The sequence below is a fragment of the Schistocerca serialis genome, chromosome 11, assembly GCF_023864345.2.
Source record: "Schistocerca serialis cubense isolate TAMUIC-IGC-003099 chromosome 11, iqSchSeri2.2, whole genome shotgun sequence".
NCBI classification, from domain to species: domain Eukaryota; kingdom Metazoa; phylum Arthropoda; class Insecta; order Orthoptera; family Acrididae; genus Schistocerca; species Schistocerca serialis.
The window spans coordinates 176,165,593-176,190,907 of record NC_064648.1 but is presented as its reverse complement, the minus strand read 5'-3'; the positions used below and the strand labels follow the sequence as shown (position 1 = coordinate 176,190,907).

The 25,315-nt window shown below is 43.4% G+C and overlaps 1 protein-coding gene across 1 annotated transcript in view; it reads right to left on the bottom strand.

Annotated features, from left to right (window-relative positions):
• The window catches only part of LOC126426615 (uncharacterized), a 79,706-nt gene that overhangs the window by 43,867 nt on the left and 10,524 nt on the right, over positions 1-25,315 (bottom strand). Inside the window, exons 3-5 of the mRNA XM_050088505.1 lie at positions 24,510-24,655; positions 13,308-13,557; positions 562-708 (exon numbers count right to left, since the gene is read on the bottom strand). Coding sequence (XP_049944462.1) covers positions 562-708; positions 13,308-13,557; positions 24,510-24,655 — 543 coding nt within the window. The remainder of the gene's footprint in view (positions 1-561; positions 709-13,307; positions 13,558-24,509; positions 24,656-25,315) is intronic.

Below are 25,315 nucleotides of genomic sequence, written 5' to 3'. Positions count from 1 at the left end.
TAATATTAGTAGATGTGACAAAGAATATCAAAGAGACTGGTTACAAGTGGAAGTTTGTGTGTTGTGAGAAATGTCTTTGACGCTGGAGTCGTCTTTGACCGTAGCCAGTTGGCAGTGAACTCTTGGTGTGTGTAACGGTGGAGCAATGTACAGGTCGCTGTTATAATAATTTGCAAGTGAACAGGAAAAGTGAATTATGTTACTACTTTTTTTTATATAAACATCAAGAAGGAACCACATTCGAAGAAATGGTATTTGAAGCAGCAAAAAAGAGGCAAACGCATCGAACCACGTCATTTCTGCAGCCAACGAAACAGCATTGTGGAATCATACTTTCACTAGACGACTGAAGCCAACCCCAAAAAGTCCAATATCATCTTATAAACATTTCACGGAAAAGTGAGTACTGTCATAAAATATGCTAAATTCAAGTACACAAAAATAGTGAGCATATTTCAACATCTACTGTAAACGCAAATGTACCGGGCTCAAACTTGAGTGCCGATTGCGTAGACACCAGAGAAGTACGCAAAATAAGGAGTGAACCACTGCCTCACCTACCCTGGGCTGAGTCCCCTCTCGAGGTGACTGCTGAGGGCTCGGTCCAGCAGCCCACCGAAAGCCGTCGAGATGTGCGTCTTCAGCCCTTCTGCCTCGTCACTGTAGTCCATCTGTTCCATAGGCGTGTCCGAACTGGTCGTCGCCACGCTACAACAAGGACAGAATCACCTTGTTGTGTGGTGCTGCGACAAAATTCTGCCCCGTATTACACTGGACCCACTGCAAGAAAGTGTTTGAGAAACAGCAGAAAGGGCATCAGACCTGAGAAAGATAAAAAGCAACAGAGCAGTGAAGCAGACAAAAAAATTTACACAGTTGTCTGTACGTATCATCAAAAAGCTGTTACAGAACTTCAACTTCTAGCAACTACAGTATAACCCCGCTTTTACATTCTCGGAGTTAACGTTTTCCCTCCATTTATGACATTTTTTATCACTCCCGTCAAATTTCGTATGCCCACAATGTTAATTTGCACCTGATTTTGTGTCACCTTATTTATAATTTTCCCGCAATTTAAGCATTACGAAAAAATGTTTGTGGAGAGAACATGAGACTAGTATGACGTTGGCCATTTAGTAGTGTTTACAAGTATTACTTGGTCAGGTTTCTTGACACAATGGCACTCTACACAGCGGATCTGAACCGGTAAATGTGTAAAAGTTGGAACAATTCGTGCCGTATCTCCCGTTGCTGCCAAGCTCTACTTGGCGTGATGGCCGATGGGAGTAACTAGGTTCGTTCGATGGGAGTAACTAGATTAGTTCGAATGAAGATATCGTGACCAGTCACAACCACTTCCAAACTGTCTCGACACTGCAAACGCAGTTTCACGATTGTTGTGATAATCGTGACACCTTTGTTGAACCATATTTAGCGTGTTTCGGCGTATGGTCACTTGGAGTGCTAGTTGACACTGTCATTCACTTTGCGATGCTCAAATGTTTTTAGTTTAAACACAGCGCTGGTTACATATTTTATTTGTACTGAGCAAAACATGTTTCGACAATTTATTCTCATTGGCAGGTGCAGTATTTATGTAAGTATTTTTTGTGATGTTACACAAACAAAAAATATGAGCAATAGTTTGCATGTGTTGTGGTTCTCTACATAACTTACGAGGCACAGTACCTGAGAACCTCAAAAAGTGACTACAGTGAAGAGATGCAAAATAGCACATGTTCAAACACCACACAAAATACTTATGTACATATTTGCACTTGACAAAGAAAAAAATTTCTTGAAACACGTCATGCTAAGCATGAAAAAATACATAACTAGTGCAGTATTTCATTATTATCTAAACAATGAATGACAGCTGCAGGCTTTTAAAGACATTGATACGACATATAAAATTGTGTCAAACATTCCTACTTCCCAAACAGTTATCAGTTCCAGTTACATCAGCGGTTTTTATTAGATAATAAACCTTCAGTAGATAGTAAACAACTCCCCGACAAGTCTTTTGGTGCCTGTTATGTACATATGTCATACATAAAGTGCAAGGGGGGTATAGTATATGTAGCTTTTACAGATTATAATGTTATTTCCCACATTTTACATTTTCCCGCATTTTGCACTTTTTTTTAAGCCCCTTGAAAAGTGTAAAAGCAGGGTTTCACTGTAGTTTTATGGAGGCTGTTTGGTGGTACATTCAATGCGCTACACCCAAACTGTGGAGAGCAATGTGAAGCAGATTTAACACAAAGTTCTCCCCGTGTTTCATAAACACACTCGGTGCTAGTGTTGCATGTGGCTGCCATTACCTTTGGACTGGCCAAAATACGCGGGTTTTTTGGAAGTTATAACTCTCTTTTATAAATACTGTGGTGTCACAAGGCTTCGGCCTGTCCCACCCCTCATTAAATTGATCGAGACTTACACGAATAATTGTAAGAACAGTTATTATTATTATGTTCTTTAAGTTTGTTTTTGTGTTTTCAGAAATACTGTGGGAAAAAAGTTTATTTATGTTGCAGATAACGTGGAAGACGTTGCCCAACGATCATCACAAAAGTTCGTCGTAGTGGCAAGTGGGTGAGGAATAAAATGAATGCTGCAAACTACTGCGAGCCGTGGAAGAGCCTGGGATGCGAGGGTGTCGAGCTTCCCAGGTCGTCCTCGGACGACGTCAAAGGAAGAGATGTTCTGCTTTCTCTTTGGAAACAGATCGATCGAGTCTCGAAAGGTTCGTGTAAAACGTATAGGCGGGTGACACATTAGGTGGGACCCGATGCCTGTAATACTTCCACAGTTATTAAAAAGTTGTTAAACGGCAAAACCAATAGTTCATCATTCATATAGATAAAAAGTAGTAAAGATATAGGAAAGGAAGAGTTGCGGCGTCAGAACGAAAAGTGATACATCGCTCAGCAACGAAGGAGGATGTAAACAGCGGGCGTTACGTGGTGAAAACAAATCAACTGATAAAATGACAAGTCTGTAATTAAGCATAAAGCCACATAAGAATTACAAAACATTTCAAACTCTACTGGCCTTTCTAATTTAAATATACATATATTGGCATTGCTAGCGTTAAATTTGATACCACAGATATGACTGCAATTTAACAGTAATTATTGTAAAAAATGAAAAGTAGTTCGAGTATGCAAATACATATCCAAAGTAAGCAAACAAGTGATCTATCTCCTAGATTTCTTTTACAGCCAATTTAAACCTAAACAAACACGCAAAACACAAGAACAAAGAAAATTTAGCATTCATAGCGGAGTACAATACAAATTGAAACCAAGAGGGATACGCAGTCCAACACTACATTCACATGAATCACGCACTCTGACTGATTTCCTTCGTAACACCACCTCTAAAAATAATACGATAAGTATTTAATCTGAATCCTAAAGTATTTCATTCTCATCACCTGCAGGTTCGTCAAGGGCTTTGTAAATCATTTGCTCAAGTCTTTTCTCTTCTTCACAGCACATTTTTAACACAAAATCAGCACAAAAGCGCACGAAACACAGAGAACTTGGGCATCAGCTAATGCCTACAGAACAAGAGGTGATAAAGATTTAAAAAGCGACAAACTTTTCCAGTGATACTGCTACAACCATCTAGCAATAAGTATGTAGCCTGCAAACCAGATAGATGTTTGCTGGAGCCACAAATACACATTTGACACCCCAGAAAAATCACAATGTCATATATACCCGAGTATAAGATGACCTGATTATAAGACGACCAGCTTTGTGAAAGAAACGGTGACACTTTCTGCGCAACCGACCCGTCACTTTGCACGACAATGTGCGGGCGCATACGGCGCAAGCTGTGGCTACTCTGTTCGGTCGATGGGACTGGGAAGTACTGTACCATCCACCATACTTCCCGCACTTAAGTCCTTTGATTTGATTCTGAAGATGGAGGAACCACTTCGTGGCATTCGCTTCAGAACTGTTCCAGAGATTCGACAGGCAGTAGACCAAGACCAGCTTGGGCAGTCCCCTGCTGACAGGCAGGGTCCGTGGGTTCATGAAGTTGTCTCCATACCCGTACGCGTCTATCCGCTCGATACAATTTGAAACGAGACTCGTCCGACCGAGCAACAGGTGGTCTCCAGTCATCAACAGTCCAACGTCAGTGTTGACGGGCCCAGGTGAGATCTGAAGCTTTGTCTCATGCAGTCATCAAGGGTACACGAGTGGGCCTTCAGCTCCGAAAGCCCATATCGATGATGTTTCGTTGCATGGTTCGCATGCTGACACTTTTTGATGAGCCAGCACTGAAATCTGGAGCAATTTGAGGAAGTGTTGCACTTCTGTCACACTGATCGATTCTCCTCAGTCGTCATCGGTGCAGTTTCTTGCAGGGTCTTTTCCAGCCACAGCGATGTCGGTGATTTGACGTTTTACCAGACTCCTGATATTCACGGTACACTCGTGACATTGTCGTACAGGAAGATCCCCACTTCATTGCTACCTCGGAGACGCTCTGTCCCTCCGTTTGCACGCCAGCTATAATGCCACATTCAAACTCACTTAAATCTTGATAACCTGCTCTTGTAGCAACAGTAACCGATCTAACAACTGTGCCAGACACTTGTTTCTTTGGCACTTCAGTGGATATTCGTGCAGAAAATAAAACTATTTCAGACTATACCCCACAAAATATTACATTTGGATACAATTCGCTATGAAATAGTACTCATTTGGTAATTTTGTGTTTTCACGTTTTGTTGCAGAATTCCATCTATATTCGGATTCGTCACAAATGTGAATTTTTCAGGTCCCTACTTACCACACGTCCTACGACTCTGCCCCTCTGTTAGTTTATGTTTTCCATCCTCCTTTCTTCCCTGAGAGTACCTTCCCACTTCTAATCTTATCAATTCACTTACTGGTACCGTATTTACTCAAATCTAAGCTGCACTCAAATCTAAGCCGCACGTTAAAAATGGAGACTCTAAATTCGAGGGGGGAGAGAAGTTTTAGACCGCATCTCCAAATCGAAACAAAGTTAGTCCATTGTAACAGGAGAGACAATTTAGGTCAAATGGATGAAGATACAGCTACAGTAGTTTGGTTCGAGTCGTAAGCTTAGCAGTTAAGCTTAACCAGGTAGCCACTGCTATGCGTCAGGCGCCCCGTCCATATTTATACGGGTACCCTTCCTTTTTCACGTGCTTCGTCTGGTTTGAATCGATTGCTTATTTTGCTTTGATCTGATAAGTGCCATTCTCTTTGTTATAGGTGTTTACGTCACTCTAAGCTGAAAATGCATTATTGTACTGCGCCATGCATTGTTTGTCGCATTCTGATAATGAGTGTTTACGACCTGTCGCAGCTCGCGGCATGGCTCACTTTTGTGTGCGCTACCGCCGCTTACGATAAAAAAAGAGGAGAATTGTCTCATTAGTGATACAATGTCGAGAGACTGCTATTTGTTGTTACTGCGATGGTTACTTACAATGCAATGCAGGGGTCGAAACTCGGGGTGGAGAAAAAAAAGCTCGTCTTCCACCTTTTTTTTTTTAAATTTATTTACTGACACAGAGGTTTTGTCGCCAGTATTTATCTTTGTGCCGGCAAAGCATGCCTGTGTAGCGCTACATATATTCGACGGCAGAAGTTAGTTGTGGTGGCACATACCGACATTTTTCAGAACTTCCGCTTACTTTGCACTCGATTGTAAGCCGAAGGCAGTATTTTGGATTACAAAAACTGGAAAAAAAAGTGCAGCTTAGATTCGAGTAAATACGGCAACTTTCATTGTAATCCAGCAACAACATACATAATCACTTCAATTCGCTTCTGTCCCCAGTTTTCCCACAGTCAAAAATTCACTTCCACACAGTACTGTCCCCCAGACATACACACACACATTAAGAGCTATGTTTCATACTAGAAGACCTCTATTAGTGAGGAACGCCATCTTTGCCTTTGCGAGACAGCTTCTCGTTTCCTCCTTACAGTGTCCATATACTGTTTGGTCCCTAATTTTCATACTAAGTTTGTCGATGATCTCATTTCTGCTACTCATCAATACCTTTGCCTTTATCTGCATTACTTTCAGTCCATACAATGAGTGTGGTTTGACAAGTGTTGTAAATTTCCATGAAAGAATGGAACATTTTTGTCGCACCTTCGTGGTTGGTAGGCTTAATTATTCCAAGGACTGGATAAATCATTTTAATAATGTACAGTACACAGTTGATTGTTGACAGCCATCTAAATTGGTCAGAGTGTCAACTGTGATTGCAAGTTGAGAAAGACAAGTTTTGTGCTGTTATTTAACATTTTCATTTGGATGGTTGGACTGCTGCACAGATCAAAACAGAACTGGATGAAACTCACAAACACATGCACCATCACTGAAGATCATTTGCCTTCATATTAATGAATTTAAACACCGTTGGACAAGCACGGAAGGTGAAGCGCTCTCCAACTGTCCACGTAGGTCACCACATATATATATATATGTGTGGGAAAAAATATATCGAAAAACGAAGATGATGTGACTTACCGAACGAAAATGCTGGCGCCGGCCGAAGTGGCCGTGCGGTTAAAGGCGCTGCAGCCTGGAACCGCAAGACCGCTACGGTCGCAGGTTCGAATCCTGCCTCGGGCATAGATGTTTGTGATGTCCTTAGGTTAGTTAGGTTTAACTAGTTCTAAGTTCTAGGGGACTAATGACCTCAGCAGTTGAGTCCCATAGTGCTCAGAGCCATTTGAACCAAAATGCTGGCAGGTCGATAGACACACAAACATACACACAAAATTCAAACTTTCGCAACAAACTGTTGCTTCATCAGGAAAGAGGGAAGGAGAGGGAAAGACGAAATGATGTGGGTTTTAAGGGAGAGGGTAAGGAGTCATTCGAATCCCGGGAGCAGAAAGACTTACCTTGGGGGAAAAAAGGACAGGTATACACTCGCACACACACACATATCCATCTGCACATACACAGACACAAGCAGACATTTGTAAAGGCAAAGAGTTTGGGCAGAGATTTCAGTCGAGGCGGAAATAGAGGCAAAGATGTTGTTGAAAGACAGGTGAGGTATGAGCGGCGGCAAATTGAAATTAGCGGAGATTGAGGCGTGGTGGATAACGAGAAGAGAGGATATACTGAAGGGCAAGTTCCCATCTCCGGAGTTCTGACAGTTTGGTGTTGGTGGGAAGTATCCAGATAACCCGGACGGTGTAACACTGTGCCGAGATGTGCTGGCCGTGCACCGAGGCATGTTTAGCCACAGGGTGATCCTCATTACCAACAAACACTGTCTGCCTGTGTCCATTCGTGCGAATGGACAGTTTGTTGCTGGTCATTCCCACATAGAATGCATCACAGTGTAGGCAGGTCAGTTGGTAAATCACGTGGGTGCTTTCACACGTGGCTCTGCCTTTGATCGTGTTACAGGACTGGAGTAGGTGGTGGTGGGAGGGTGCACGGGACAGGTTTTACACCGGGGGCAGTTACAAGGGTAGGAGCCAGAGGGTAGGGAAGGTGGTTTGGGGATTTCATAGGGATGAACTAAGAGGTTACGAAGGTTAGTCTGCTTGTGTCTGTGTATGCGGATGGATGTGTGTGTGTGTGTGCACGAGTGTATACCTGTCCTTTTTCCCCCTAAGGTAAGTCTTTCCGCTCCCGGGATTGGAATGACTCCTTACCCTCTCCCTTAAAACCCACATCCTTTCGTCTTTCCCTCTCCTTCCCTCTTTCCTGATGAGGCAACAGTTTGTTGCGAAAACTTGAATTGTGTGTGTGTGTGTGTGTGTGTGTGTTTGTGTGTTTGTGTTTGTTTGTGTGTCTGTCGACCTGCCAGCACTTTCATTTGGTAAGTCACATCATCTCCTGGTTTCCCACCTCCGGAAAGGCAACTCACTCACCCTTCACAACCTTTCCAGCAAACCTCAACCTCCTCTCATTGCACACAAACCCAGTCTCTCCCATCTACTCAATCTCCCACTTCCAGCTCCACTCCCTCCAAAACCTCAGAATTCCAATCAACACAATCTGGTACCACAACACACTAATTCAGTAGTTAACCTTTCCTCCAAACCTCTCTCCCAATCCGAAACCTCTGTCCTATCCAAAGGCCTCACCTTCAGCCCCACTCCCAGATTCAACCAAACAGCCCTCGTCAAAGATTTACTGTCCTACACTCATACTCTCCGCTGGAAATATCACTTTGCCACGAAGAAAAATGATCCTAATCCTACTCCTAATGATCCAACTCCCAAAGACACCATCCAAATTGAACCCTGCCTGGAACAGTTCCGTCCTCCGTCGCAGTGGGACCCACCTCCTCTTCCTCAAAATCACCCTCTCCAAACCTTCCAGGAATTTCTGACTTCCAGCTTTGCATCTCAATCCTTCTTAAAAAACCTTAATCCTACTCCCAACATCACAACTGCTGAAGCCCAGGCTATCCGTGATCTGAAGGCCGACCGATCCATCGTCATTCTTCCGGCGGACAAGGGTTCCACGACCGTGGTACTTGATCGTCGGGAGTATGTGGCTGAGGGACTGCGTCAGCTTTCAGACAACACCACATACAAAGTTTGCCAAGGTAACCCCATTCCCGATGTCCAGGCGGAGCTTCAAGGAATCCTCAGAAGCTTAGGCCCCCTGCAAAACCTTTCACCTGACTCCATCAACCTCCTGACCCCACCGACACCCCGCACCCCTACCTTCTACCTTCTTCCTAAAATCCACAAACCCAATCATCCCGGCCGCCCCATTGTAGCTGGTTACCAAGCCCCCACAGAACGTATCTCTGCCTACGTAGAGCAACACCTTCAACCCATTACATGCAGTCTCCCATCCTTCATCAAAGACACCAACCACTTTCTCGAACGCGTGGAATCCTTACCCAATGTGTTACCCCTGGAAACCATCCTTGTAACCATTGATGCCACTTCCTTATACACAAATATTCCGTACGTCCAGGGCCTCGCTGCAATGGAGCACTCCCTTTCACGCCGATCACCTGCCACCCTACCTAAAACCTCTTTCCTCATCACCGTAGCCAGCTTCATCCTGACCCACAACTTCTTCACTTTTGAAGGCCAGACATACCAACAATTAAAGGGAACAGCCACGGGTACCAGGATGGCCCCCTTGTACGCCAACCTATTCATGGGTCGCTTAGAGGAAGCCTTCTTGGTTACCCAGGCCTGCCAACCCAAAGTTTGGTACAGATTTATCGATGACATCTTCATGATCTGGACTCACAGTGAAGAAGAACTCCAGAATTTCCTCTCCAACCTCAACTCCTTTGGTTCCATCAGATTCACCTGGTCCTACTCCAAACCCCATGCCACTTTCCTTGACGTTGACCTCCATCTGTCCAATGGCCAGCTTCACACGTCCGTCTACATCAAACCCACCAACAAGCAACAGTACCTCCATTACGACAGCTGCCACCCATTCCACATCAAACGGTCCCTTCCCTACAGCCTAGGTCTTTGTGGCAAACGAATCTGCTCCAGTCCGGAATCCCTGAACCATTACACCAACAACCTGACAACAGCTTTCGCATCCCGCAACTACCGTCCCGACCTGGTACAGAAGCAAATAACCAGAGCCACTTCCTCATCCCCTCGAACCCAGAATCCCCCACAGAAGAACCACAAAAGTGCCCCACTTGTGACAGGATACTTTCCGGAACTGGATCAGACTCTGAATGTGGCTCTCCAGCAGGGATAAGACTTCCTCAAATCCTGCCCTGAAATGAGATCCATCCTTCACGAAATCCTCCCCACTCCACCAAGAGTGTCTTTCCGCTGTCCACCTAACCTTCGTAACCTGTTAGTTCATCCATATGAAATCCCCAAACCAACTTCCCTACCCTCTGGCTCCTACCCTTGTAACCGCCCACGGTGTAAAACCTGTCTCATGCACCCTCCTACCACCACCTACTCCAGTCCTGTAACCCGGAAGGTGTACACGATCAAAGGCAGAGCCACATGTGAAAGCACCCACGTGATTTACCAACTGACCTGCCTACACTGTGATGCATTCTATGTGGGAATGACCAGCAACAAACTGTCCATTCACATGAATGGACACAGGCAGACAGTGTTTGTTGGTAATGAGGATCACCCTGTGGCTAAACATGCCTCGGTGCACGGCCAGCACATCTTGGCACAGTGTTACACCGTCCGGGTTATCTGGATACTTCCCACTAACACCAACCTGTCAGAACTCCGGAGATGGGAACTTGCCCTTCAGTATATCCTCTCTTCTCGTCATCCGCCAGGCCTCAATCTCCGCTAATTTCAAGTTGCCGCCACTCATACCTCACCTGTCTTTCAACAACTTCTTTGCCTCTACACTTCCGCCTCGACTGACATCTCTGCCCAAACTATTTGTCTTTAAATATGTCTGCTTGTGTCTGTATATGTGTGGATGGATGTGTGTGTGTGTGCGAGTGTATACCCGTCCTTTTTCCCCCTAAGGCAAGTCTTTCTGCTCCCGGGATTGGAATGTCTGCTTACCCTCTCCCTTAAAACCCACTTCCTTTCGTCTTTCCCTCTCCTTCCCCCTTTCCTGATGAGGCAACAGTTTGTTGCGAAAGCTTGAATTTTGTGTGTATGTATGTGTCTGTCTGTGTTTCTATCGACCTGCCAGTGCTTTCGTATGGTAAGTCACATCATCTTTGTTTTTAAATATATTTTTCCCGCGTGGAATGTTTCCCTCTATTTTTATATATATATCAAAAACACACACACACACACACACACACACACACACACACACACACACACACACACACACACACAAAATTCAAGCTTTCGCAAGCCACAGTTGCTTCATCAGGAAAGAGGGAAGGAGAGGGAAAGACGAAAGGATGTGGGTTTTAAGGGACAGGGTAAGGAGTCATTCCAACCCGGGAGCAGAAAGACTTACCTTGGGGGGAAAAAAAGGACAGGTATACACTCGTGCGTGCGCGCGCACACACACACACACACACACACACACACACACACACACACACACACACACACACACACACACACACATATATCCATCCGCACACACACACAAAATTCAAGCTACATCCTCTCGTCTTTCCCTCTCATTTCCTCTTTCCTGATGAAGCAACTGTAGGTTGCGAAAGCTTGAATTTTGTGTGTGTGTTTGTGTTTGTTAGTGTCTCTGTCAACATACCAACACTTTCGTTTGGTAAGTTACATCATCTTTGTTTTTAGATATATTTTCCCTCGTGGAATGTTTCCCTCTATTATACAGGGTGATTCAAAAAGAATACCACAACTTTAAAAATGCGTATTTAATGAAAGAAACATAATAAAACCTTCTGTTGTACATCATTACAAAGAGTATTTAAAAAGGTTTTTTTTCACTCAAAAACAAGTTAAGAGATGTTCAATATGGCCCCCTCCAGACACTCGAGCAATATCAACCCGATACTCCAACTCGTTCCACACTCTCTGTAGCATATCAGGCGTAACAGTTTGGATAGCTGCTGTTATTTCTCGTTTCAAATCATCAATGGTGGCTGGGAGAGGTGGCCGAAACACCATATCCTTAACATACCCCCATAAGAAAAAATCGCAGGGGGTAAGATCAGGGCTTCTTGGAGGCCAGTGATGAAGTGCTCTGTCACGGGCTGCCTGGCGGCCGATCCATCGCCTCGGGTAGTTGACGTTGAGGTAGTTACGGACAGATAAGTGCCAATGTGGTGGCGCTCCATCCTGCTGAAATATGAATTGTTGTGCTTCTTGTTCGAGCTGAGGGAACAGCCAATTCTCTAACATCTCCAGATACTGTAGTCCAGTTACAGTAGCACCTTCGAAGAAAAAGGGACCAAAAACTTTATTGGTTGAAATGGCATAGAAAACAGCGCCTCAAGCGAACAAATGTACAACTAAATGAAACTTTATAGCTCCCTTAATTCGCCTACAGATAGTGATTAGCTCTGCCTTTTGTCGTTGCAGAGTTTTAAATTCCTAAAGTTGTGGTATTCTTTTTGAATCACCCTGTATATATATATAGTTCAGGCTCACTGGCCACTTGACCATCTTCTTCTTCTGTGCGGATGCACAAACAGTGCCCGAACTCTTACGGGAATCGGCAACTCGCCGTGAGTAATGAGTATAATGGGCGGGGGCACTACGAATGTAGTGCGGGACAATGCGTTCAGAATGTGGGTTTCGCGGGAGGCGTGCCAGAGATAAATCCCTGCAGTCACGCTGTCCTCTGTGTCCTCAGTGCCTCAGATAGATAGAGCGTCTGCCATGTAAGCTGGAGATCCTGGGTTCGAGTCCCGATCGGGGCACACATTTTCGTCTGTCCCCGTTGATGTTTGTCAACGCCTGTAAGCAGCTAAGGGTGTTCATTTCATTGTAATCCTCAGATTACTTGGATAAAAGCAGGACTATAACTGGGTCCTATTATACTTCATTGCCAGACTGTTTGAAACTTGTGTTAGCTGGAAAAAGGCCACAATTGGTACGTAAAATAGTGCTCTTTCACCAGTATAATGCACCATCCCACACATGAGTCACAACAACGGTGAAAGTGCACGAATTCAGCTTGGAACTGGTTCCTCAACCACCCTATTCACCAGACTTAGTCACAAGTGACTTCTTCCAGTTCCCTAGCTTTAAACTACTGCTTTTTTTTTATATATGGTTTTAGGGCGCAAAACTGCTACGGTCATTAGCACCCAGTCTGTGACTTACGAAAAGGTAAAAAAAACGAAACTGGAAACCAGCAGCAATGGGAGCGAAATTCAAAGAAGTGGGGATACCAAAAACAGACGGAAAGCTTAAAAAACCACTATAGATGGGGGGTTGTTTGTCCCCGAAAAGAGCTTCAAATGACTGACGTCATCTCACTGACACTAATAAACTCGAGAACGCGATCGGCTGAGCGCGTGTCATCTGCTAAAATGGACGATATATCAGGCGACAGCTGTAGACGGGCGCGTAATGGAGTAAAATAGGGGTTGCTGGGACGAAATTTTCATCAAAAGAGAAAGTGATAGTTGCAGTCAATGATCATTTTGCACAGTTTCACAGAATCTATTTTTCCAATGGGATGAGGATCACTGGACCAAATGGACACCCCTCAAAGGAGAAAAACAGTGAGTTGTTTATGAGACAAACAATTTTTCCTTGCTATTTTACCAGACTTTTCAAACCGTCCTAACATTGTGCTCGTCCGACTGTTCAACTCGTCGACACCTCCTGTAACTGTTCCCCACCTTCAGATAGAGCAGCAGCCTCTAGGACCCAAAACACCACCACAGGGCTCTGCCTCACCTGGCCGGGTGGTCCTCTGTGCCGTGTGCCGTCAGTGCGTCCCTCCCCGCACCATGTTCGGCGCAATGCGGCCGGGCCAGCTCACGCGGTGACTCGGCGGATGTGCCCAGCTCCGAGGCCTCGGCAGCTGCACCCGACTCGAACGAGCCACCGCCGACACCCGCCACTCCCGCTCTGGACGTCTTCTGCCGGCCGTCAGGTATGCCGAGGTACTCCGAGGTCCGAGACTGTCCCACCGAAGGCACTGACTCTATGTACAGAAGCACATAAGTCACAATGAGGAACAATGTTTTTTTTCTACATAACAAAATGAAGATGAAGATGAAATGGGAGATACGATACTGCGTGAAGAGTTTGACAGAGCACTGAAAGACCTGAGTCGAAACAAGGCCCCGGGAGTAGACAACATTTCATTAGAACTACTGACGGCCTTGGGAGAGCCAGTCCTGACAAAACTCTACCATCTGGTGAGCAAGATGTATGAGACATGTGAAATACCCTCAGACTTCAAGAAGAATATAATAATTCCAATCCCAAAGAAAGCAGGTGTTGACAGATGTGAAAATTACCGAACTATCAGTTTAATAAGTCACAGCTGCAAAATACTAACGCGAATTCTTTACAGACGAATGGAAAAACTGGTAGAAGCGGACCTCGGGGAAGATCAGTTTGGATTCCGTAGAAATGTTGGAACACGTGAGGCAATACTAACCTTACGACTTATCTTAGAAGAAAGATTAAGAAAAGGCAAACCTACGTTTCTAGCATTTGTAGACTTAGAGAAAGCTTTTGACAATGTTGACTGGAATACTCTCTTTCACGTTCTAAAGGTGGCAGGGGTAAAACACAGGGAGCGAAAGGCTATTTACAATTTGTACAGAAACCAGATGGCAGTTATAAGAGTCGAGGGGCATGAAAGGGAAGCAGTGGTTGGGAAAGGAGTGAGACAGGGTTGTAGCCTCTCCCCGATGTTATTCAATCTGTATATTGACCAAGCAGTAAAGGAAACAAAAGAAAAATTCGGAGTAGGTATTAAAATTCATGGAGAAGAAGTAAAAACTTTGAGGTTCGCCGATGACATTGTAATTCTGTCAGAGACAGCAAAGGACTTGGAAGAGCAGTTCAACGGAATGGACAGTGTCTTGAAAGGAGGATATAAGATGAACATCAACAAAAGCAAACCGAGGATAATGGAATGTAGTCAAATTAAATCGGGTGATGCTGAGGGAATTCGATTAGGAAATGAGACACTTAAAGCAGTAAAGGAGTTTTGCTATTTAGGGAGTAAAATAACTGATGATGGTCGAAGTAGAGAGGATATAAAATGTAGACTGGCAATGGCAAGGAAATCGTTTCTGAAGAAGAGAAATTTGTTAACATCAAGTATAGATTTAAGTGTCAGGAAGACATTTCTGAAAGTACTTGTATGGAGTGTAGCCATGTATGGAAGTGAAACATGGACGATAACTAGTATGGACAAGAAGAGAATAGAAGCTTTCGAAATGTGGTGCTACAGAAGAATGCTGAAGATAAGGTGGGTAGATCACATAACTAATGAGGAGGTATTGAATAGGATTGGGGAGAAGAGAAGTTTGTGGCACAACTTGACCTACAAGAAGGGATCGGTTGGTAGAACATGTTTTGAGGCATCAAGGGATCACAAATTTAGCATTGGAGGGCAGCGTGGAGGGTAAAAATCGTAGAGGGAGACCAAGAGATGAATGCACTAAGCAGATTCAGAAGGATGTAGGTTGCAGTAGGTACTGGGAGATGAAGAAGCTTGCACAGGATAGAGTAGCATGGAGAGCTGCATCAAACCAGTCTCAGGACTGAACACCACAACAACAAAAACAACATAACAAAATATAACTCGGATTGATAATATGCCACAAATTATTCACGAATTTGCACTCTATCCATGTCCATCAGCCACACTTTTTGAAAAATATAGTTACAGGCAATTTTCATATAATGAAATTTTCACTCTACAGCAGAGTGTGTGCTGATGTGAAATTTCCTGGCAGATTAAAACTGTGTGCTGGACCGAGACTCGAACTCGGGACCTTTGCCTTTCGCGGGCAAGTGCTCTACCAACTGAGCTACCCAAGGTCCCGAGTTTGAGTCTTAGTCCAGCACACAGTTTTAACCTGCCAGGAACTTTCATATTAGCGCACACTCCGCTGTAGAGAGAGACTCTCATTCTAGAAACAACCCCCAGGCTGTGGCTAAGCCATGTGTCCGCAATATCCTTTCTTTCAGGAGTGCTAGTTCTGCTAGGTTCGCAGGAGAGCTTCTGTAAAGTTTGGAAGGTAGGAGACGAGATACTGGCGGAATTAAAGCTGTGAGGACGGGGCGTGAGTCGTGCTTGGGTAGCTCAGATAGTAGAGCACTTGCCCGCAAAAGGCAAAGGTCTCCAGTTCGAGTCTCGGTCCGGCACACAGTTTTAATCTGCCAGGAAGTTAATTTTCATATAGTTCATGTATTGCCTATCACAGCATTATGGCTAATGGCTACTATTTCTGCTCATCTGTTGCCCCTCTCCCCTAATTTAAGTGATAGGTATTTTGGGTTGTTTTTATTTCTGATATTACAATATTGGGGAATTAGGAAACTTTTTAAAAATCCTAATCATAGCTACAATATTTCTTTACTTCTAAAGGTGCGGACTGAAATCTACTGGGGAAGTTAGCTGAGGAATCATTAAGAATAAACTATTTGCGACTTTATTAATTTCAACATGCCATCTGCTAAGATATGTACAAATTATATCCAGCGTATTTTCTTGTATTTGTGGAAATTTTATGCTCAAATCTCAATGATAGGCAATAACTGCAATAGTCAGAAGAGCTTATATAAGGGGCAGTAAAATGAAAATGAAACAGATGGGAAAAATAAGCAAACTGTTTATTATTTCAAAAGTAATCAGCATAACTATTAATACATTGAACGCAATGAGAGATAAGACATGGGAAAATGTTTTAAAATTGTGTAAGGAACCATAATTTTAGCTAGACACGCACCTCTTTGTCCAAAGCAAATAAACAGCCACAAATTATTATTATTTTTCTTTAATGGTTCCAAAAATATGGAAATAGCATGGGGAGAGATCAGAATTGTACAAAGGACATGTAAGGGCTTCTCAGTGAAACTTCTGCAGCACAGTCTCAACAATCTCGGCTCACACATGCTTCCTATGCAACTGCGGCATCAGGGGAAAAGTCCCTGATGGACAGCAAACTTTGGCTGTTTGCAGATAATGCTGAGGCGTACAGAAATGTGTTGTAATGGAGTGACTGTAGGATGACAGAAGATGACTTAGAAGAAATTTCTAGTTGGTGGGATGAATGTCAGTTGGCTCTAAATGTAGAGATACATAAGTTAATGCAGATGAGTAGGAAAAATAATCCTGTAACGGGCAAATACAGCATTAGTAATCTAGTGCTTGACAGTCACATCAGTTAAATGTCTAGGTGTAATGTTGCAAAGCAACAAGAAATGGATTGAGCAAGAAACAGCACCAAAACATTGTCCAGCTGGACCACTACACTATTTAATTTAATGACAAAATGTGCTGAATTCTTAATGTAAGAGTTCAATTGTTCCAGATATGCTCATATTAGTGTTGCCAACAACTTGTCCGTCGGTGGCGAAACAATGGGACTTGCTGTGGGCCCCAGTGGAAAGTATTTTTTATTAATTTCCAGATGCACAGAATCACAAACTGCTCGGGAAAAAAGCAAGAGTGCACAGGATATTGTGTACCTGTGGTGGCAAACATCTAGGTACTACTATAACAACTGTCAAAAAACAACTAGAGTGACACAAGGGCAAGCTGTTAAACACATGAACAAAAATAATACTGAGGTATGCACACCAGGTGAACATGCCAGGTGACTCAACAACATACTGTGATGAAAGAACCTTTAAGAAGTGGATGAATTTTGCTGTCTTAGGGTCAGAATTAATAAGGAATGTACAGGCAAAAAAGTCATAGCAAGGACTGCACAATGGAATTCTACATAATTTAAAAGCTGCTAACACTCAAAAATATAATACTGTTGTTTGTTGTTGTTGTTGTTGTTGTTTGTTGTTGTGGTCTTCAGTCCAGAGACTGGTTTGATGCAGCTCTCCATGCTACTCTATCCTGTGCAAGTTTCTTCATTTCCAAGTAACTACTGCACCCTACATCCTTATGAATGTGCTTAGTCTTTTCATCTTTTGGTCTCTCTCTACGATTTTTTCCACCCACACTGCCCTCCAATACTAAAGTGGTGATCCCTTGATGCCTCAGAGCATGTCCTACCAACCGATCCCTTCTTCTAGCCAAGTTGTGCCACAAATTTCTCTGCTCCTCAATTCTATTCAGTACCTCCTCATTAGTTATGTGATCTACCCATCTAATCTTCAGCATTCTTCTGCAGCACCACATTTCGAAAGTTTCTATTCTCTTCTTATCTAAACCATTTATCATCCATGTTTCACATCCATACATGGCTACACTGCATACAAATACTTTCAGAAAAAACTTCCTGACCCTTAAATCTATACTTGATGTTAACAAATTTCTGTTCTTCAGAAGCACTCTCCTTGCCATAGCCAGTCTACATTTTATATCCTTTCTACTTCAACCATCACCAGTTATTTTGCTATATCATATGGACCAGAAAACGAATTCAGTTCATGAAAAGCTAATTAAACATGGGGTGTTCAGCCAATGATTTGGTTTTTTTTTATTTTATGCACAATTTTAGACGACCAACCCAGTTTCCTCCACCTGCTGCAAAGTTATGCTGTTATGTGCACACGCTGCCTGGCCTAGAACTACTCTGTGAACAATTGTTGGTCTCACATAGTTATTTCTAGCCAAATGAGTGTGACTCCCGCTGCTCACTACATCCTTTGACGCTCTTTAGCTTTTCAGAGCCAATAAGACCTTCTGCCTGTGAAACAGACACATTCTTTCAAGATTTCTCCAGTTCTGGTTGGTGCAAATGATAAATTAAATTAACTACTGTAACACGAGCCTTGTTCAAAATGAAATCTCTGTCCATATTTATCAGCTTTTCCACCTTCTTTATTTCAACAGATTTCTTTCTGTTCTAGAAGCTCTGCGTCTGCACCACGATACTAGTCTCATAGAATCTCGTTTGACGTTTCACGTTTATACCCGAGGCAGTGCTTGGCGATAGTTGATTTTCTTTTCTTGGCTGTTTTAGTCACGAGAGCTGACATTCTTCATATCGCCCTTTGACTGTTTTAATAGTTTGACTTGCATAAGGCGTTCCACTTACTGCATCGAATGCAATACACACTCTGCTACCAGAGATCTAGACTGTCTTTAACATTACACAATAGACTTTATACCTTTGCTGAAGAGAGCAAAACACAGCGGATACCATATTGACATAGGAGTCTATCAAAAATTCTGGATATTGGGCCAGGATGAGGTAAACACGCAATTCTTGTTTTCTCTCCCTGCCTTTGCTATGTCTCATTCTCTTTCCCAGGCATTCTTGATTTTGACGATCTTTGTACCCACTCTTTCTTAACACTACTCATAAGTGTTGTAATTGTTCAGTGGGCTCTGCTACACTGAAAGCTTTTGAGCTGTATGTACGTGTCTTTAGCACTGAACAAACAGTGACAATGATTCAATTTTCAATGTCACTTGCGGAGCAGCACCCAATTTAATACAATCTTGTCTACATCTACGCCTACATAGATACTCTGCAGCCACCATACAGTGCGTGGCAGAGGGTATTCTGTACCATTACTAGCCATTTTCTTTCCTGTTCCACTTCCAAATAGAGTAAGGAAAAACGACCGACTAAACGCCTCCGTATGAGCCTAATTTCTTGTATTTTATCTGTGTGATCCTTATGCACAATGTATCTTGGCGGCAGTAGAATCGTTCTGCAGTCAGCTTCAAATGCCGGTTCTCTAAATTTTCTCAATAGTGTTTTTCAAAAAGACCACCACCTCCCCTCCAGGGATTCCAGTTTGAGTTCCCAAAGCATCTCCGTAACACTTAAAGTGTTGAAACTTCCTGGCAGATTAAAACTGTGTGCCGGACCGAGACTCAAAGTCAGGAGTCTCGGTCGGGCACACAGTTTTAATCTGCCAGGAAGTTTCATATGAGCACACATTCCGCTGCAAAGTGAAAATCTCATTCTGGAAACATCCCCCAGGCTGTGGCTAAGCCATGCCTCCGCAATATCCTTTCTTTCAGGAGTGCTAGTTCTGCAAGGTTCACAGGAGAGCTTCTGTGAAGTTTGGAAGGTAGGAGGCGAGGTACTGGCAGAAGTATAGCTGTGAGGACGGGGCGTGAGTCGTGCTTGGCTAGCTCAGTTAGTAGAGCACTTGCCCGCCGAAGGCAAAGGTCCCGAGTTCGAGTCTTGGTCCGACACACAGTTTTAATCTGCCAGGAAGTTTCATTGCAGCACACACTCCTCTGCAGAGTGAAAATCTCATTCTGGACTTAAAGTGTTGTTCGAACCTACCGCTAACAAACCTAGCAGCCCACCTCCGAATTTCTTCATCATCTTCCTTCAATCGCATCTGGTGCGGATCCCAAACACTCCAGCAGTACTCAAGAATAGGTTGCCCAAGCACCATATATGCTGGTCTCCTTTACAGGCGAACCACTCTTTCCTAAAATTCTCCCAATAAATCAAAGTCAACAATTCATCTTCCCTACCGCAGTTCTCAAATATTGGTTCCATCTTATATCGCTTTGCAACTTTACACCCAGACATTTCAATGACTTGACTGTGTCAAGTTGGACACTAGTAATACTGTATCTGAACATCACAGGTTTGATCTTCCTACTCATCCGCATTAACTTACATTTTTCCACATTTAGGGCTAGCTGCCATTCATCACACCAACTGGAAATTTTGTCCATTGGTCTTGTTTCTTCCTACAGCCACTCAACTTTTACACCTTACCGTACACCACAGCATCATTAGCCAACAACGGTAAACTGCTGCCCATTCTGGCAGCCAAATCATTTATGTATACAGAAAATAATAACAGTCCTGTCACACTTCCCTAGGGCACTCTTGACAATACCCTCGTCTCTGATGAACACTCACAGCTGAGGACAACATATTCGGTTCCATTACTTAAGAAGTCTTTGAGCTATTCACACATCTGTTAACTTATTCCATAAGCTTGTACCTTCATTAACAGCCAGCAATGAGGCACTATGTCAAATGCTTTCCAGAAATCTAGAAATATGGTATCTGCCCATTGCCATTCATCAACAGTTCGAGAATATCATGTGAGAAAAAGAGCAAGCTGCACAAACGATGCTTCCTAAAACCGTGCAGATTCGTGGACATAAGAGTCTCAGTTTCAAGAAAGATTATTATATTCGAACTGAGAATATGTTCAAGGACTCTGCCGCAAACAGAAGTTAGGGATATTGGTCTGTAATTTTGCAAGTACTTTCCTCTACCCTTCTTATATACTGGAGTTACCTGCACTTTTTTCCAGTCACCTGGGACTTTGTGCTGGGCGAGAGATTCATGATATGCAGGTTAGGCAAGGGACCAATGCCGAAGGCTACTCTCTGTAAAACCGAATTGGGATTCCATCTGGACCTGGTGATTTATTTGCTTTTAAACCTTACAGATGTTTCTGTAAGTCAGGAGGTGCTTATTACTATGTTGTCCATACAGGAGCCTGTCAGATGGTCAAATGTCAGTATGTTCGCAACGATTATGCCGTCTGAACGATTTCTTGAATGTGAAATTTAAAACTTCTGCTCTTGTTTAGCTGTCTTCAACTGCCATAGCAGAATGGTCAACAAGGGACTGAATGGAAGCCTTAAACCCACTTAGCAATTTACCAGAGCTGGGAAAGGCTGAGAGAATGCACATTTTGTGAACATAGCTGCAGGCTTTGAAGAACAAAAGAGCACCAACGGATGTTACGGGTGTCGTGAGTGTAACTCTGCTATAAACAGTGGCGTGACACTGTCTATACTTCTCAGTCTGGTTGCAGTCCAGGCAGTGAATACACGCAACAGAACACCTTGCATCAACAATGAATGGGACACCAAAACGCTGTACACGAAATAAAAATGACAACCTGGGTGAACACCCGGATGCACACCATTGATCAGCCACAATGAGAAAATCTGGCACATGACATGAATAGCTATCGTCAGAGAACAACTGCCCCTATGTGGCGAGACATGTACAATAAGGAGGTGATAACTGGAAAGATCACATTTCTTTGAAATGTCATGTTACAGGACATCATCAGGTGGGATTAGTGAGTACAGACTGAAAACATTTGGCAACTACTAAATTAGAAAAAATGTGCAATATAGAAGAAAGAACAGAATTGTGTGGAAGATACAGAGTGTAGCAAAACAAATCGTCTGATTTTTTTTTTAAAAATCACACCTATTATGTTATTTGAGATATGATCGTGAACAACCTACTGTTGCAAAGAGCAAACACTCAAGTTTTACATCGTTCGTGCTAGGTAGCAACAGTGTCTGCCCTAGGATAACAGAAAGTGTTCCATGTTCTACGTTTTGCACAGTGACTTTCGTACTAGGCGTGGTGCGGGTCTTCCGACAGCACAAAGCATTAGACGATGACAAGAACAATTCCACGAAACAGGTTGATCGTGTAAAGGCAAATTGCCAGGCCGTCCCCCATCTCCGAGTTTCTGACAGACGTCGAACGCATCCACCATAGTGTCACAACGAGTCCGCAGAAAGACCGCTGAAACCCGTTCGCTGTGCATCTCGACTGCTCAACAAGCTCCCGATGCCTGGTTGGCATGTGTTACGTCGACGTTTAGATGCGAAACCACGCAAAATTCAGTTACTGCAAGCTTTTCATGAAGGTGGGGTGGAGGGGGGTGGGGGGTGGGGGGTGAAGAACGTGTTGAGTTCTGTAATTTCATTCCCGGCAAGATGGAGGATGGCAGTTTTTTTCCACGCTTAGTGTTTAGTGACGAGGCAACATTCAATTTAAATGGAAAGGTGAACTACCATAATGTGAGAATATGGGGTACGGAACAACCACATAAAGCTGTATAACATGAAGGAACTCTCCAAAATGTAATGTGTTCTGTGCAGTTTCACTGAGAAAGGTGTACAGTTCATTTTTCTTTGCCGAGAACACTGTTACAGGAAGCACATATCTTGATATACTTGAGAACTTTCTCTTCCCACAGTTTGAGACCGATTCGAATGACTTCATTTACCATTGGATGGGGCACCGCCACATTGGCATCTGGAAGTAAGTGCGGGAATTTTTAAATCGAAGTATTACTAAGCAATTTGGGCCTGACTGTATGTGATTATTTCTTGTGGGGCTTTACGAAAGACTCTGTTTATGTGCCTCTGTTATCGACAACATTGAATGAACTGAGACAAAGCATAACAGCTGTGGAAGCTGTAACTCGAGACATGCTGGCTGCAGTGTGGGAAAAATTTGAGAACCACTCTGACATTTGCCTTGCATCTCAAGGGGGCATATTGAACACCTATGAAAAGGTATGAAAAAAAGCTTTGAGTTTCCCATTCATAAAAAAAAACAAAATTCAATGTACAAGGGATCTTTTTTTTTTTTTTCAACCTCCGATTGTCCATCTAAGCAAGTAAGAGGTAGGGAGGGGCCGGACCTGTGCTAGATGCGATTGCGCAGCTCCCCCACCACAACCTCTGCCGTTTTCATCTGCAGTTCGTCAGTCGTAGCCGAGCTACGTCCGTGTAAACGTGGCAGTGTAATCTGTTTTCTGCAAGCAGAAGGGTGTAGTGCTGCAGAAATCCATCACAGAATGAGCAACGTGTATGTTAACGATGTTCCGAGTGACGGTAGTGTTCGGGAATGGTGTCAAAAATTTAAAGAAGGACGAACGGACCTCCGTGATGAAGGTGGACAAGGTCGCAAGTCTGTCACCACTGCAGGCCTTGTTGAGCATGTCGATCGGGCGGTGAGATGCAAACGAAGGTTTACAATTAGCGAACTGTCTGAAGGATTTCCAGACATTTCGAGGTCTGCTTTGTACACAATTGTGACTCAAGACCCAGGCTGTGTGCACGCTGGATCCCACAAATGCTGAGTACCGACCACAAAATGCAAAGGATGGCATCAGTATTATTGTTTCTCACACAATATGCCAATGAGAGAAACGTTTTTTTGAAGTCGATTGTTACTGGCGATGGAATGTGGGTCCTCTATGACACTCATGAAACAAAGGAACAATCAAAGCAGAGGATGCACACAGCTTCCCCAAGCAAGCCAAAAAAGTTTAAATATTCACTGAAGATAAGAAAAACAATGGCCACTGTGTTTTGGGACCATAAAGGAGTACTGCTGGTGGACTTAACGGAGCAAGTTATGACGATAACCGAGGAAGTTTATTGTGAAACTTTACATCGTCTCCGCAGAGCCATTTGAAACAAATGCAGAGGAATGCTTGCATCTGGCATTGTTTTGATCCGCGACGACGCCCGACCACACAGTGCCGACATGACAAAAGACCTCCTCAAAAAGTTTAAATGGGAAGTTTTTGAACATCAACCGTACAGCCCGGACCTAGCACCAAGTGATTGTCACCTGTTCCGAGAACTGAAGTCACGGTTAGGTGGGTAGCGCTTCCCTACTAACGAAGAACTTCAGGACACCGTCAAGACTTGTCTGTTCTCACTGGTGGCAACATTCTTCGAGGAAGACATCGAAAAGCTTGTGTCACGGTATGACAAGTGCCTCAATCATTTTGGCGATTATGTAGAAAAATAAGTTATGACTTTACTGTACTTTTGGTAATAAAATTATTATTTTCTGTACATTTTTCTTTTATTTACAGCCAATCGGAGGTTGAAAAAAAAAACAGCCCTCGTATATGTTTACTAGTTTCAGAAATGTAGACGTGCCAAATTGGATGATTTTTTTTTTTTTTTTTTTGCTACATCCTATATAGGGGAAAGATAACTGTAGCTGAAAGGATTGTAAAGCAAAGGAATTGCTGGGGCAGGTCATTGTTGATTTAGGACCGAGCAGCTGCACCAAAATGAAGATGGTAATGGAAAGAAGCGATAGCAACAAGAGCTCCATCAAACTGATCGTGACAGTTGATGACCGAAAGAGAGAAAGAGAGAGAGAGAGAGAGAGAGAGAGAGAGAGAGAGAGAGCAGAAGAAGAAGAAGAAAGGAAGCACAGGAGAGGCACTCACTGTGGTGACAGTCTTCGCCGGTGGACGCATCATCTGGGTAATGCCTCAGTTCTGCCTGCTCTGAGCTCCACTTCGACTTGGATGAGATGATCTGGTTCTTGTGCACGCGCTCCATGTGTGTGCTCCGAGTTCCCATGTATTTGAACCTAAGAGACATGCAGAGAGTGCTGTTACTTTTTTTTCTGTTTATTTAATTTGCATGCAATCATCAAATTTATGACTTCTGCAAGAAATGGTATAAATACAATAGTTACAGCTGAAAGCTGCTGGCACCATGCTATTACTACTGTACATGTTTATTAAGCTATAATTTCCATGCTTCTGCTTCAAACTGATTCACAACACAGGCAATATCATATAATATGAGGGTCATTCAATAATTAAAGAGACAAATTGATCTCGAGAAAAAAGCATTTATTTTTACAAAACAATACTTTTCCTACTTTTCAACATAATCCCCTTGAACATTTATCCACTTGTCCCAACGGGCTACAAGATTTTTTATTCTGGCTGCAAATAACTCTTTATCTTGATGTTTGAACCAATTTCCCACAAACTTTTCCACGTCCTTGTTGTCCTGGAACCTCTTCCCATGTAATGCCTCCTTCAGTGCACCAGACAAATGGAAATCACCAGGTGCTAAATCAGGACTACAAGGGGGATGAGGCAGTACTTCCCAGTCCATTTTGTCGACGGTTTCACGGGTTAGTTGAGCAATACGAGGATGTGCGTTGTTTTGCTGGAGAATCACACCTCTCTTCTGAGATCCACGACATCTCTCCCTCGTGGCTGGCTTCACCTTGTTC